At 36.5% G+C, this 16055-nt stretch overlaps 1 protein-coding gene across 9 annotated transcripts in view; it reads left to right on the top strand.

Moving 5' to 3' along the window:
* The window catches only part of LOC143025334 (inactive dipeptidyl peptidase 10-like), a 147068-nt gene that overhangs the window by 109310 nt on the left and 21703 nt on the right, over positions 1–16055 (top strand). For 5 of the 9 annotated variants that reach the window (XM_076184835.1, XM_076184831.1, XM_076184842.1 and 2 more), the window contains 4 exons: positions 8959–9052; positions 11750–11963; positions 12323–12417; positions 13475–13549. In XM_076184835.1, the coding sequence (XP_076040950.1) occupies positions 8966–9052; positions 11750–11963; positions 12323–12417; positions 13475–13549 (471 nt within the window). In that variant the 5' untranslated portion in view covers positions 8959–8965. The remainder of the gene's footprint in view (positions 1–8958; positions 9053–11749; positions 11964–12322; positions 12418–13474; positions 13550–16055) is intronic. The other 4 variants (XM_076184861.1, XM_076184870.1, XM_076184850.1 and 1 more) reach the window with 2 other exon arrangements.

The following is a 16055-nucleotide window of genomic DNA, read 5'->3' as shown; positions in this document are numbered from 1 at the left end:
TTATATATGTTATTCTGGCTAACGACAGACTTTTTTTTTTTTTTTTTTTTTAGCTAAAGAAGCAATCGCGAGGTAAAATAACGCCTAGATCAATCTACGCTCCATTTTCTACCAGAGACAAGCGACCTTTAGGTCCATAACAAGGCCAGAAAGAAAGGAAATATGATACCACAATAGACTATATTAAAACTAATTGATATGCAAATAAACACACAAACATAAGTAAACACGTGTTACTCGATCTGAATCTTACTCACTGAATTTCCTCACTTTTATTTATATCTACTGACTTTGCGATTGACAAAGTTGTTTCTTCCGTTTCTCTAACATCAAATCTACCTGCTGACGGCTTGGGGCCACTTTTATTCTTGTTTGTTCATTATTTCATGTAAAGCTTTCTGTATTCTCATATTCATTCCCGGTTAAAATCGAGGAACTGGATCAAGTTAGGAAAAAAAGTCTTGACGGAATAATAGATGCTTTTCTGGTAAATACTCCACAATATATATATATATATATATATATATATATATATATATATATATATATATATGTATGTATATATATAAATATATATATATATATATGTATATATATAAGTATATATATGTATATATATGTATGTATATATATATATATATATATATGTATATGTATACTGTATATACATGTATATGTATAATGTATATATATATATATATATATATGAATATGTATATATATATATGTATATATATATATGTACATTATATGTATATATATATACATATATACATATATACATATATATATGTATATATATGTATGTATATATATATATATATATATATATATATAATATATATATATAGTTATAAATATATACACATACTCATTCACATGTGTTTCATCATTGAAATGAACGAAAACAAGACGAGACAAGACGAGACAAGACAAGACAAGACAAGATCGGTCGCGCAACTAGCCGTGACATACCCGAAGGGTCACGCCCGATCTAAAGTTATTCGGCCTTGGGCCTCGTCGGAGGCGCTCGGCGGGCGTGAGGGCGTGCGGGCGCGTTCGTCCCGCTCCCGGCATGGCGGCGGGGGGGGGAGGCGGGGCGTCGCGTGCGCGCCTACGCCCACGGGGGAGGATGTCGTTATTACGGTGACAATAGGCAATAGGGGCGTGCAGGTGGTCCGTAGGGGCCCCGGAAAAGGATACACACATTAATATACGTATACCCGTATATGATTTAACGTCGCGTGAAACTTAAATAGCCATGTCCTTGGTCCAACTCGCTGGCGGAAGGTTTCAAACCGCCGATGAAGGTCGTGTGTGTGTGTGTGATGCTGATATAATTTCAGCCCTGGGCGGAATTCGAGCTCGGACCACTGCGCCGTCGGGCCGTGTGTATGTGTGTGTGTGTGTGTGTGTGTGTGTGTGTGTGTGTGTGTGTGTGTGTGTGTGTGTGTGTGTGTGTGTGTGTGTGTGTGTGTGTGTGTGTGTGTGTGTGTGTGTGTGTGTGTGTGTGTGTGTGTGTGTGTGTGTGTGTGTGTGTGTGTGTGTGTGTGTGTGTGTGTGTGTGTGTGTACGTGTGTGTGTGTGTGTGTACATAAAATGAGATATTTGGTTCGGGACACGAAGAAGGAGCCAACGTGGACGAGTGAGATGAAACACATCTGACAGTTTTATGCCGCGCTATTGTCATTAGGCTGATCATCTTGGCCTCAGATCAGGAACCGTAGGAGAGGGGAAGAGGGGGAGAGGGAGAGAGGAGAGGGGGAGAGATTGAGGGGGAAAGGGGGAGAGGGGGAGGGAGAGAGGGGGAGGGGGAGAGAAGGAGGGGGAGAGGGGGTGGTATGGGAGATGGGGGAGGTATGGGAGATGGGGGGGTGGAAGAAGGTGGGGGGATGGTATTCTCCAAGGTTTTGATGAGATTGGGAGAGACAGTATACGGGATCCTACGACGGTAACGACTGAGGAGGGGAGACAGGAAGAAAGGAAGGAAGGAGGGAGAGGAAAGAGTGGAGGACTTCCTAAGAGGAGGAGGAAGAAGAGGAGGACATGGGGAGGAGGAAGATGAGGACAGAGGGGAGGAGGAAGAGGAGGAAAAGGAAGACACGTAAGAGGTAGGCAAAGAGGACGAGAAGGGAGAGGAAGAGCAGAGAAGGAGGAGGAGGAGGAGGAGGAGGAGGAGGAGGAGGAGGAGGAGAAGTAGGAAGAGGACAAGAGATAAGAGGAGGAGGAGGAAGCAAAATAGGAGAGGAAAGGAAAGAAGGAGGAGGGAGTGGGAGGAGGAGGAATAGGATGGGGAAGAAGGAGGAAGAGGATGGGGAGGGAGGAGGGAGTGGAAGGAAGAGGAAGAGGAAGGGGAGGAAGAGGAAGGGGAGGAAGAGGAAGGGGAGGAGGAGGACGTGGAGTGGGAGGAGGGAAGGAAGTGGAGGCGTGGGTGGAGGAGGAGGAGGAAGCAGAAGTAATAGAAGGAGGAGGAGAGGAGGGAGGAGGGAAAAGTGGGGGAATGGGTGGAGGAGGAGGATGAAGCGGGAGGAGAAGGAAGAGAAGGAGGAGAAGGAGACGAGGGAGGAGAAGGAAAACAGGGAGAAACAGAAGAGGGAGGATGAAAAGGGGGAGGAGGAGGAGGAGGAAGAAAAGGAGGAGGAGAAAGAGGAAGAGGAGAAACCGGAGGAAGAGGAGGAGGAGGAAAAGGAGGAGGAGGAGGAGGAGAAAGAAGAAGAAAAGGAGAACAGGGATGAAGAAAAAGGGAAGGAGGAGGAGGAGGAACAGGTGGAGGAAGTGGAGGCAGGTGGAGGGAGTGGGAGAGGAGTGGGAGTGGATGGAGTGCGAGTGAAAAATGAGCGGGTGCGAGTCACATACACACACACAGGATGAGATCCCGGGCAAATGGGATCAAAGGACGAGATTAACCCTTTCCTCCTCTCTCTCAACGAAGAAGAGCAGGAGGAGGAGGAGGAGGAGGAAGAAGAGGAGGAGGATGAAGAGGAAGAGGAGTTGGAGGAGGAAGAGGAGGAGGAGGAGGAGGAAGAGGAGGAGGAAGAAGAGGAGGAGGAAGAGGAGGAGGAGGAGGAAGAAGAGGAGGAAGAAGAGGAGGAGGAAGAAGAGGAGGAGGAAGAAGAGGAGGAGGAAGAGGAGGAGGAAGAGGAGGAGGAAGAGGAGGAGGAAGAAGAAGAGGAGGAGGAGAAAGAAGAGGAGGAAGAGGAAGAAGAGGAGGAGGAAAAGGAGGAGGAAGAAGAAGAGGAGGAGGAGGGGGAGTAGGAGGAGGAAAGAGGAGGTACCCCCACACCTCACTTAATAAGGCCATTTTTCATTCTCGAATAAAGCCAAAATCAAACATCAAAAAGATGTCCGAAGATAATAATAATAAAAAAATCATATATATGCGCTACAGTGGTATCGTAACTTTACGACGTGAGCGAGACCATTACGACCCTGTAAAGTTACGAGCCTCGCAAACAACATACGACATACAGAAACACACGTCGCAAGGTATAAGTACAGGAAACTGTGGCCCCCATAAGGGAATCCAATACGATACAGAAGAATCCGATTCCCCAAAACACAGAATCCGATGCTACAAGCGACAACTTACGATGCCTTTCTATCCGCTTGGCAAGAACCTCTTTTCAAAACCAAAAATTTATTCTTTTTTCTCTTTTTTCTTGTTTGTTTTCCATTTTCTGAGCACGTGATTTAGTGTTCCGTTTTTCATCGCTCTGTTGGATTTACTGCTTGGCCGTGTCACGCTTCCACTTCCAAAATATATATTTTCCTTTCTATTAATTCAGCCACGCAGACAAACTAATTATAATTATGTTTGTGAGCAATCACAACATGCTAACCCATAACTCACGTAGTCATCTTAAACGGCTACCCCCCGTAAAAGAAGGGAAAACCCACTAATGTTTGCATATATATATATATATATATATATATATATATATATATATATATATATATATATATATATATATATATATATATATATTGTGCATACATGCAACACACACCTACTCCATATGTGTTCGGATACAGAAATGGAATTGTCATTTTGGTGCATCAGTGGGGGTAAATCACTCAAGGCTGACTATGCCTCGCTGCACTGCGTTTGTCTAAGAGAACGTAGCTGTTGGCAGGTACCCTGTCATCCCTAATATGCTAACATATTAATTTATCTATTTATTTACTCATTTATCTATTTATTTATTAATTTAACTATATATTTATTAATTTGTTTATATTCTATATGGACCTGTTATCTTGATTTTTGCCTAGGTATGTTCAAATTCCCCATTCGTAATGCTAAGTCTGTACGTAGTCGGGGGTGAGGTATTGCTTTTGGTTGAATTAGTCAGCTGCCTAACTTTCAAAAGTGAAAAACCTGCATCATTTTAAAGGCCGGTCAAGGTCAAAAGTATTAGGGTCAAGGCCATGGATCCACTAAAATGACAACTGTTGGGCAAGGCTGGCAGTGGCTGGCACCTCTTATATATCGTCATTATCAACATCAATGTTATATTATCATAAATATTATCATTATTGGTATATTATCATACTATTATTATCATTATTATTATTATTATTATTAATTATTACCATTATTACTATAGTTATTATTATCATCATTATTACCATTATTATTATTATCATTATTGTATTATCATCACTATCATTACTATAATTATTACTAGTATCATCATTATTACCATCATTATTACCATCATTATTATTATCATCATTATTTTATTATCATCATTATCATTATTTCTTTTATTTTATCAATCTATTTTCGATCTAGAAAAATACGTTCTCTCGACATTCCAAATCTAAAAACATGACCGAGGCCTCATCACATTGGGATAAATTTTCGTCAACGTTCGTGTGTTCGTTCGAGAAGAAACGACTTCGACTACAACCTTCCATTTTCCGAATCTCCAAATATCAAACCACCTTTGCCTTATGTACTGTGAAGCTAAAATACGAACAGAGGGAAGTGGGAAAGCGGCTTTGGCCAAGATGTTTGTCGCGCCATTTTTATTTTATGTCGTTTTGGCTGCTCAATGTTCCGTTTTACAGTCTGTTTTGTTACCTCGTCTATCCCAGACGGTCACGGAACACTGAGGAAAAGAGTACACACATTTCTCAACTCCATGTCATTGCTAAAAAAAAAAAAAAATAATAAAAATAAACAAAACATTAACTAAATAGATAGACAAAAATAAGTCAATAAAACAAATATATAAAAATCAAACTAAATTAAACATAATAAGAATGTAGATAAATTGATAAGATTAGAATAGATATTAGAATAAATGAAATATAACAAATTAATAAGAATGAATTTAAACAAATTGATAGACGAATATATAACAGTGACAAAAAAATAAATTGCAATAAAATAAGCAAATAAAAACGAATAAAATAAAACAAATGAAACAAAGATAAACAAACAAAAGAATAAATAAGAATAAATAAACAAATAAAATAAGATTAAAAACTAGTTTATATTTTCCTTGCTAACTCTTCTAAGTCTTTGCATTAAATTAACAATCAAGAATTAATCTAGTTCTTCGTCCTATCTCAGTCCTATTCCTTTTAGAGTAATTAATTAATTATTCTATTTATTCATTCGCTTCAAAGTTGACAATATTCTTTAGCAGATGTACCTTCTCTATTACTATTACACATTCTAGATTGGAAATTAGACCCCCTTAGTTTATATGTACTTTTCCTATGTTCAGATGTTTCTAACTAGCAGTAACCGCACCTCAGATAAAACTAGAAGCTGTGTCTCCCTGCACTCATCTCGATTCGAGTAGTGTGACGGGAGTAAGGGATGACCTTTCATCTCAGGAACTGAAATGGGAGTGGGTAGGGGCTTAATGGGTTGTGTGTGTGTGTGTGTGTGTGTGTGTGTGTGTGTGTGTGTGTGTGTGTGTGTGTGTGTGTGTGTGTGTGTGTGTGTGTGTGTGTGTGTAAGAGATATCTTATGTACACAGTTATATGTGCAAGTACCAGAACTTTCAATATCACTACTGGTACTACCACTACCACTACCAGTCTCTTCTTATATATCCACCAACACCTCTGTGCTGCACAGATGACTACCAAAGCGCGTCACAGCATCCAAACGACTTGCAAGCCACAATGAGAGAGAGAGAGAGAGAAAGAGAGAGGGAGAGAGAAAAGCGCTCGACAGACAAATGTATTCATGCATAAGGAACGCCATACCTCAGCGTCCATTTTTACACTCCTCTTTTCGGTGATAAAGAGCTCTCTCTCTTAGTTAATGGCTCTCTTCGGAATCCCAAACGATCTCAGGGCTGTTTCAGCTTGGTTTTGTGGCTCCCTCGTCCTCATTTAAATATTTAGATGATCTATTTATTGGTTATTGGAAGCAACGCTTTTGTGCCATCAAGTAATAAAAATAATAAATATACATATCGTTTCTCCTTCTGCTGTGCAAGTAAGATAACTTGATCTTCGCAGACACATTTCCTTTATTTTTTTTTTCATCATTTCGTTATTGGAATCAGGTAGTAAGACGTTTGTAGCTTCTCAGGATGAGTTGTAAAAGAACGATGATGATGATAATGATAATAATAATAATACTAATAATAATACTAATAATAATAATAATAAATAATAATAATAATATAATTAATATTGATAATAATAATAATAATAATAATAATAATAATAATAATAATATTAATATTAATATTAATAATGATAATAATAATAATAATAATAATAATAATAATAATAATAATAATAATAATAATAATAATAATAATAATAATAATAATAATAATAATAATAATGATAATGATAATAATGATAATATAGTTTAATTAACCATTACCTTAGACCTATCACAAAAATAATAATGATAACGAAATAGAATAATTAATTATTAAGAATAATAGATTCCTTGTATATTCATGACAATCTCGAGGTGCAAGGTTATTGCAATCCTTTGTGGTATTAGGTTTACTGTGTAGTACAACCATGGTGTTACAGACAACAATCTTGCAAGATCATGTGCACACAGCCTGACACACACACACACTCACACACGTGTGCACATACACACACACACACTCACACACTCACGCAAATGTACACACACACACACACTCACACACGTGTACACACACGCACACACACACACGTGTGTACACATGTACGTACATACGAGCACAGGGCAGACATAAATACAACACAAGAAGATACGATTTACGAAGAGTTAAAGAACATTTGTAGGCCAAAAAATATGTCCAAAGTTGAGTGTAATTATACACAATTTACAGTTAAACAAGAGACGGTCTATCACCAAAAAATATCCTTACCCTGTAAAAAAAGACACAAATAATGAGTTGAAAAAATAAGAAACCACGGTCCACATGCACACAGGATATGTACACACACACACACACACACACACACACACACACACACACACACACACACACACACACACACGTACACACACACGTATACACACAGACACAAACCCGTACACACACACACACACACGTACACACATATACACACGTGCACACACACACACACGCACACGTGCACATACACACACACGTGCACACACACACACGTTCTCCCATACACGCGTACACACACACGCGCATACACACGTACACATACACACACACACACACACACACACACACACACACACACACACGCGCATACACACACACACACACACACACACACACACACACACACACGGCTATTTCAAACATGTATTTTCGTTCACGCCAAGATAAATTTATCCCAAGCAAGCAAGCAAGCAATAATCAATCAATCCACGTGACTCCCAAGGCGTCTGTCTATCTCTATCTCCAAACGAGATCTCTATCTCCTCCTCCTCCACATTCTTCTACTGATGGAACCTCTCTAACATGACGTCGGAGGCAGACAGCTCCCTGTCGAGGTAAAAAAAGGAGTGAACGTTTATGTGTTTCTTGGTTTTGAAAAAAGAAAATGAAATTTTACAAATGACGTTTGTCGCTGAAGAATGTTTCTCAATCGACGTCGCCATTTTTGTCCAATTAGCGGCTCTTCCTCGTACATTTTCGTCTCCACATATTTCATACTAGAATCAACATGTTGCTCCATATATTAAGGAACCTTAGTAACACAGCGAGTAAAAAGGATCACGAAGGCGTTGCTCAAGGTGAACAAAATCTATGACCTTTGTGGTCCCGTGCAGGACCACTGGGATGTGATGGACGCTATATGTTGTTTCTATGTTTCTATACACGTCGATCGTAATAATCAAAATTATTTTTTCTAATGTAATTTCACTCTATATGCAATATGCTCCAATGTATTTTAAGTCATTATTAAATTTATTCCTTTATTTATTTATCTATTTATTTATTTATTTATTTAATTTTGATATATGTCGATTCATCTATGTATTTAACAATTTGTATTTATTTATACTCACTGAGTCATATTTATCTACCTCTTCATCTACTTCGTCACCCAGCCTCGAGAAAGACCAAAAGGTCACCCCAACGCATTCTCCCCCTTCCCCCACCCCATCCCTTCCCCCATTCCCCCTCCCCGGTCTGTCATCCCCCTCTCCCCCCATCCCCTATCAATTTCACCCATCCTCTCCTCATTTCCCCCTTCCCCTTACCCCCCTTCCCACTCCCCCTCTCCGTTCCCCTCTCCCCCACCATCTCCTCCCCCCATTCCCCCTCTCCCTCTCCGTTCCCCTCTCTCCCACCACATTTCCTCCCCATTCCCCCCTCTCCATTCCCCTCTACCCCTCCCCTACCTATTTCCCCCACCCCATCCCCTCCCCCATTCACCCTCGCCCTCTCCCCCATCCTCTCCTCATTTCCCCCTCCCCTTCCCCCTTCCTCCCCTCCCCCCGACACCTGGTGCAAAGGAATGGCTGACACTCCGTTTTCTTTCTTCCGGCAGATAGGAGATGATATCCAACAGCATGGAACAGAATGACTGGAAAGTTCAGCCCGACAACACCATCCAGGTGGTGGACCCAATGGGCATCCAGAAGGTAATGTAATCTTGATTGCTACGGGTTCGAATCCCGCACTCTCTCCCTCACTCTTCTCTCTCTCTCTCTCTCTCTCTCTCTCTCTCTATATATATATATATATATATATATATATATATATATAATACATATATATATTTATATATATATATATATATATTTATATATTGTTTACATACATATATAAAATGTGGTTGAACAAATTTTTTGTATTATTAAGGACTTTATAGTAAATAGTCTAAAGAAATACACCTTGTATACACGAGTAATTTTTTCTATGTATTAACTTGGTCATTCATATATTCATTTATCTATCTATTTGGTCAATGCTTCCCTTATCTCTTTTGGCGGGAAACGACCAACTGCTGTAACCGACACAAGAAATTCAAATCTTGGCTGTCGTGCAGGCTTTAATAATATCCCCATAAAGACAGTTGATATTCTTTATATATTTTATTATGATCAACACAAGGCGAGTATAACTGAAAATTGTTGATTACAAAATTATTAAAAAAGTATTAATAGAATTGTGGCGAATGATCAAAATCTCGTTTTCTTTGGTATTTTTTTTTTTTTTCAAATAACTGGAAATCTCAGGAACATTTTATAAAGGATCATAAAACATACCAAAACTCGTGAAAAATGCATTAGTATTCCATTATTTTTCACTGCATATCGCCAATGATATAGAAGTCACTAATAATTATAGAATCACTAGGGAAGTTAAATTATAATGATGATGATGATGATGATGATGATGATGATGATGATGATGATGATGATGACAACAATGATGGTAAAGATGATGATAATGATGATAATGATGATGGTGATGATGATGATGATGATGATGATGATGATGGTGGTGGTAATGACGATTATAATCATCATGATCATGATCATGGTGGTGATGGTGATGATGATGACGATGATGATGAGGATCATGATGATTATGATGATGATGATGATGATGATGATGATGATGATGATGATGATGATGATGATGATGATGATGATGATGATGATGATGATGATGATGATGATGATGATGATGATGATGATGATGACAATGATGGTAATGATGGTGATAATGATGATGATGATGATGATGATGATGATGATGATGATGATGATGATGATGATGATGATGATGACAAGACTACGTAAACAGAAGATGCAACAAGTACATGTACTGAAGTATCAGCATTTGAAGTGTACTTTTGGCTCTTGTAATCCACCCCAGTCATCTGCTCTTCCTGCTGGCAATAATATAATTAATCATACTAACTTTGCTTCTCCGTTCCGTAAGACGTTGTCTTTCACCTCCTGTCTCCCCACGTAGGAGACGATAAATGTCGACATAACCAATGTGTCGAGTAACTGACGCAGAAACCGCTAACTTTAGTGCCGAGTGACTGGCACAGAAACCGCTAGATTTATCCTCTTATTAACGGTCGCCATGACGCGTGAAGCACCTCATTTTTGGCGGGAATATCCGCGATGGCCAGTTTTGTTTTATTGTAGAATTATATTTAACCTTTTCTCCATAATAACGATTTAAAGATTTCCGATTTTAAAACTGTGTTGACACCAAGAATGATCGTAAATGCATTTGGCATAAAAACACTGTTTATGTCAATAACATTTTGTCTACAGGCATGACAACAATGTCGCAATTGCTAGATTTAAGATTGTGTCTTTTTTCCCATGAGAGCTTTGCTAACTCCTGGCTTTGCCTTTTTTCTCTCCCTTTCTCTCTCTGTGTTCACCTATAACAACTCACAACACATTTCCTTTGAAATCCCAAAACCTGCATCTAAAACGAACGCATGATTTTATATTTTTTCCTATCAAGCTTAATTTTTTACAATTTCCTTTGCATTTATGCTTTGCAAATTCACACATTTCATGAATAACCGTTTTCATAATTACTAATTGACAACGTTTTTTGTATAATCATATTCACATACACGCACACATATAAGCAAAAAAATCTCATACATACACAAAATCACATAATACAAGATATATGAATTAATCATAATTTAACGAATTGTGGCTTCCACTTACAACCGTTTTGCTGCTGCTTCATAATACAAAATCACAACCTTGGAATTTTCCTATTCTTCGTGCTTACTCTGATATGGCGTGACTTTGGCGCGCCATGACGTCATGTCGCTTGGAAAATTAAACTTATGAAACTGATTCAATATTTACCGAAATTCCTCTTCAATGTCGTTATTTTCAATAATTCCAATAAACCATGGTGAAATACAAATTCTTTGTGAATGGACAATATTGGGAAAAAATAACAAATTATGTGATAAATGGCATTGCCATCCGAATTTTAATTGATATTCGCGGTATGAACTAATATTTGAACAACATTCAACTCGTACATAAAACATCATTATGTACATATATTCGGCTACATTAAAAAAAAATCACATATTTTTATCACTACAATATAATCTATATCACCGCTACATTTTCGCACTTTCACAAAATTCCCATTTTCTATTATCCCCTTATTATTTTCACATAACGCATGTCCAACGGATACTCAAACTCCGTTATAAGCACTATAACCACAACCACCACCACCACCAATTCCCCCTCAATTTTCTCCACCACGACGAAAAATCTGACCTCCACACTGCCTTTCCTCCAACAAAATACCACCACTCCATTTCCTAGCCAGGAAAACAGGACGACATGTCGGCCAAGAAGAACTGGCGAGGCGTCTTGATCGCCCTCGGCATCATCGCCTTCGTTCTGCTGATGGTGACGACCGCCGTCCTTATTTTAGGACCCATGCAGATCCCTCCTTTCTACGGCAGGAGGCTTCTTATTGAGGATCTTAAAAACCCAAGCCTCAAACCTATGACAAGCCATGCACACTGGGTGGCAGGTAAGAAAATAAACAAATAAAAAATTAAAATAAATAAATAAAATAAATATAAAATAAAATAAAAATCATACGGCCATGGGCGTCCTGTATAATTACGCTAAACATTTAGGTTACAGAATATCAGCGTGGAAGTCGAAAATGTAACTCGATGTAATGTAAATATGTACCTAAGCGGTTAATTTGAAGTGTGTATTGTGATATAGCCCCATACCATTAACCATATATATACAATATTTTTAATTTAGCCCACCTTTTCCCGAAATTCTTGGTCCCCATTTTACAATAAATAAATAAATAAATAAATGAATAAAATAAAATAAGAAATAAAAGATAAATAAAAAAAATCCTGATTTTTTCAGGTGACAAAGTGGTTTATATGTCTGAATTCGGGGGGATCCGTCTGTTGGACATCAACAAAAAGATCAACACGACCTTAGTCACCTACATCGCAGTAGTAAGTAAGCCACAGAAGACTAAGACACAGTCTCTAAGCAAAAACTATGTTATTTACGGGCATATAAGACGCCTTCTATTTACATTCAAAAAGATAGAAAAAATGCCTTGAATCTATCACAATATTCTATATCATACACAGATTCATACATTTTCCCTACAAAACCACTTTTCTATATATCTATATATTTATTACTATATATTATTGTATACCTATATAATTATTCTTTATATACCTATTTCTTATTATATATTCTTCATATATTTATACATATAATCAATGAATGTATAAGGAAACAAAATATCCTTGTAAATTAGGTATGCGTCTTATACACCGACCAATACAACTAATAACTAGTTATTAGTAACCTAGTGCATCGTGGGATCTAAACTAGTGAACAGCTAGACTGTATATGAGTAAATGTTTGTGTGTATAAGCAGGACTCGAACCTGGGCCTCTGAATCTCTGATTCGTTCTCTTACCAACTGTGCCTTGGGTCATAATCCTCAAATATTATATTTAGATTACTCCACTATTATTCAATTATAACTGAATAACTAGTTACCTCATACCAGGATAAAACTCAGATCTCTAAATGACCAGGCAATATGACATCACTATAGAAGAGTGATTAACCTCATGATATTAATAAAGAAAATATTACTTATCGTATTTGCTTTAGTAATACACACACACACACACACACACACACACACACACACACACACACACACACACACACACACACACACATATATATATATATATATATATATATATATATATGTATATATATATATATACATATATATATATATATAAACATATATATATATATATTCATACATATATATACACACACATATATATATATACATATGTATACATATATATATATATATTTATATATATAAAACACACACACACGTAATATATAGCCTATATATATATATATATATATATATATATATATATATATATATATATATATAGCACTTGTATACAGAATAATCCTGACTCTCTTGTATCGTTATTTATATTATTTTCTCCATGACAGCATCAATCTGGAGCTACAGATTTTTCATCATCGCCAAATCTTCGTTATGTTCTTCTTGTACACAACGTGCGACAGGTAAGTCAGTGATAAAGCAAGCAAATAAGAAAGCAAATAAGATTCTAGGACTGATTGCGCGATCTTTTGATTTCAAAAGTCCATCACTCATTAACAAGCTATATAAATCGTTAGTTCGTCCACATTTGGAATATGCTGTTTCCGTATGGTCACCGAATCTCATTAAAGACATTGACAGATTGGAAAGAGTACAACGGCGAGCCACAAAACTGATTCCAAATATAAAAAATAAATCATACGAAAATCGACTAAAACACATGAATCTGTTTTCCCTAAAAAAGCGTAGACTCAGAGGTGACTTGATACAGGTCTTTAAAATTCTAAAGGGAATTGACAACATCAAAAGTGACCAAATTTTTACATTGAATGAGAATCAGAGAAGAAACAATGGTCTTAAACTCTCCGGAAATAGATTCAATTTGGAAGTAGGTAGAAACAACTTTGCCAACCGTGTAGTTAATGAATGGAATAAACTTCCTGCACAGGTAGTGCAATGTAGTTCAGTTCGAAGCTTTAAGAATAATTTAGATAAATACCTAAGTAAGATGCTGTAATGATTATAATTTATCTTATATTATTTGTTTTTGTTTTGTTATCATTTGTCTGTCTGATTTTTATTTATTATTAGTTATATGTCAATTTATTATTATTTACTATTTACCTGTTTGTTTATTATTTAACTATACCTATGCATTTATTTATGTATTTTATTTGTTATTTACATTATCATAGTTTTTATTTATTATTTTATTATTAATATGATTTTTTTTCGCATCCGACCTAGATATGGACCAAAAGGTCTCCTGTCGGCATGCTCCGCCTTTGTAATCCTTTGTAAATCCTTTGATAATTCGATTTCAAGTGAAAATATTTAGTGGCTACAAAGCTCTATTTAATAAAGTCTATTTTTTCCACCTTTGGGAAGTTTCGCCATGACGTAAATTGGTAGACTACGGATATGATGTAGTATAGTGGTCAGGATTATTGGCGAATTGGCAACCAACAGGATGAAACCGTCAAGTTATCACGAAATAATTCTTTCCCATCGAGTCTATTTCCCGAATTCCCGTATTAACCTAACTTAACCTAACCTGACTTAACCTGACCTAACCCTCTATGGTATACATCATAAAAAATCGCTGTGAAAAAATACGTCATCTAGAGAGCAGTGGAAAAGGGCCCAGTGAATAAAAACTAAATTAATTAATTAATTAATAAAATCTTCAGTTAAACAATATCTGTCCCAAAATGTTAAAAAATGTAATTGAAGTCGATATGACGCCACATACTAGATACAATGATCTCATTATTTAAGAAAAGAAAATTAAATTCTGGAAAATTTAAAGAAAATGTCGCAGTCGACATGACGTCACACACGTTATCTTCAAGATTTAAAAGAAAAAATACAAAATTTCGTTAAGCATAGTAACTAAAAATGATATACATTTCCATCCAATCATGAACAATGTTCTTTAGGGAAAATATTTCTTATTTACACATTTACTTGTTCATTTATTTATTTGAAATATAAAAATCCCTAGGGATATTTTATTTTCCTCCTTTCCCACCTTTCAGGTTCTTTGAGACGCAAATCTAGTTTCTTCTATTAGCATTATTTGTCCACCTTCTTCTTCTCTAGATAATATTCAAACGCGTAGAAATCATACATTTCTAAATCACAACATATAAATTTTCAAGAATATTTCTACTGTAAACATGTTACTAATAAATCGTCCATTGAAAATGGGAAACGACTGGAAGATCGTTTTCTATCTAAAATTGTCATAATTTTAATCAATATATGACTAGCTTCCTTATCAGTGTTATATCATTGATAATTAACTTAAAACAAAATGTCACAACAGCTTAAAAAGCAGTAAATACCTTACTTCCTGATATTGTAGAAGTGCAGGCGTTCGTGTAAACAGGAAATTCAAATTCATGTTCATTTCCGTCCTATTAAACACAACCCGACACTTAGTAATTACTCAAGTTTTCAATTCATATCACTAATTATTCCTAATAACTACAGATCACGCGATAATTAAGTTAGTGTCTTGTATCACATTCAAAACACGAAAAACAAGTGAAACTGATAGTTTGGACGGCGCGTTTGGACAAAACATTGACCGTTATATAGATATGATTCATATGGTAAATAACAGATAACAATGGTCATGCTATAATATTTTGTTGAAATTAAAATTGTCACAATAATTGTCTGCTGATCATATAATGAAAAATAGATAAATAAGTAATTGTCTATCTGCTGGTTTGTTCGGATTCAATTTCGATTCGAAGATTCGAAGCGTCGATCACAACTGCTACATGTGAATTCCACTTGCTTTGGCTGTCTCTGTAATTAGGGAAAAGGTGACGATTTTGCTGCTACGAAGAACCTATTTTGGAAATTTTCTTCTTTATAGATGTTAATGACAATAAATCTAATCTAAATTAAGTAAATAACTGAATAAACGAATGAATTCGTATCTTTCTCATAGATTAA

Source organism: Oratosquilla oratoria, chromosome 1 (genome assembly GCF_046742065.1).
Source record: "Oratosquilla oratoria isolate Oo_2021 chromosome 1, ASM4674206v1, whole genome shotgun sequence".
NCBI classification, from domain to species: Eukaryota; Metazoa; Arthropoda; class Malacostraca; order Stomatopoda; family Squillidae; genus Oratosquilla; species Oratosquilla oratoria.
Note: the sequence above shows the minus strand (reverse complement) of the source record. Positions and strands in the feature narration are given on the sequence as shown.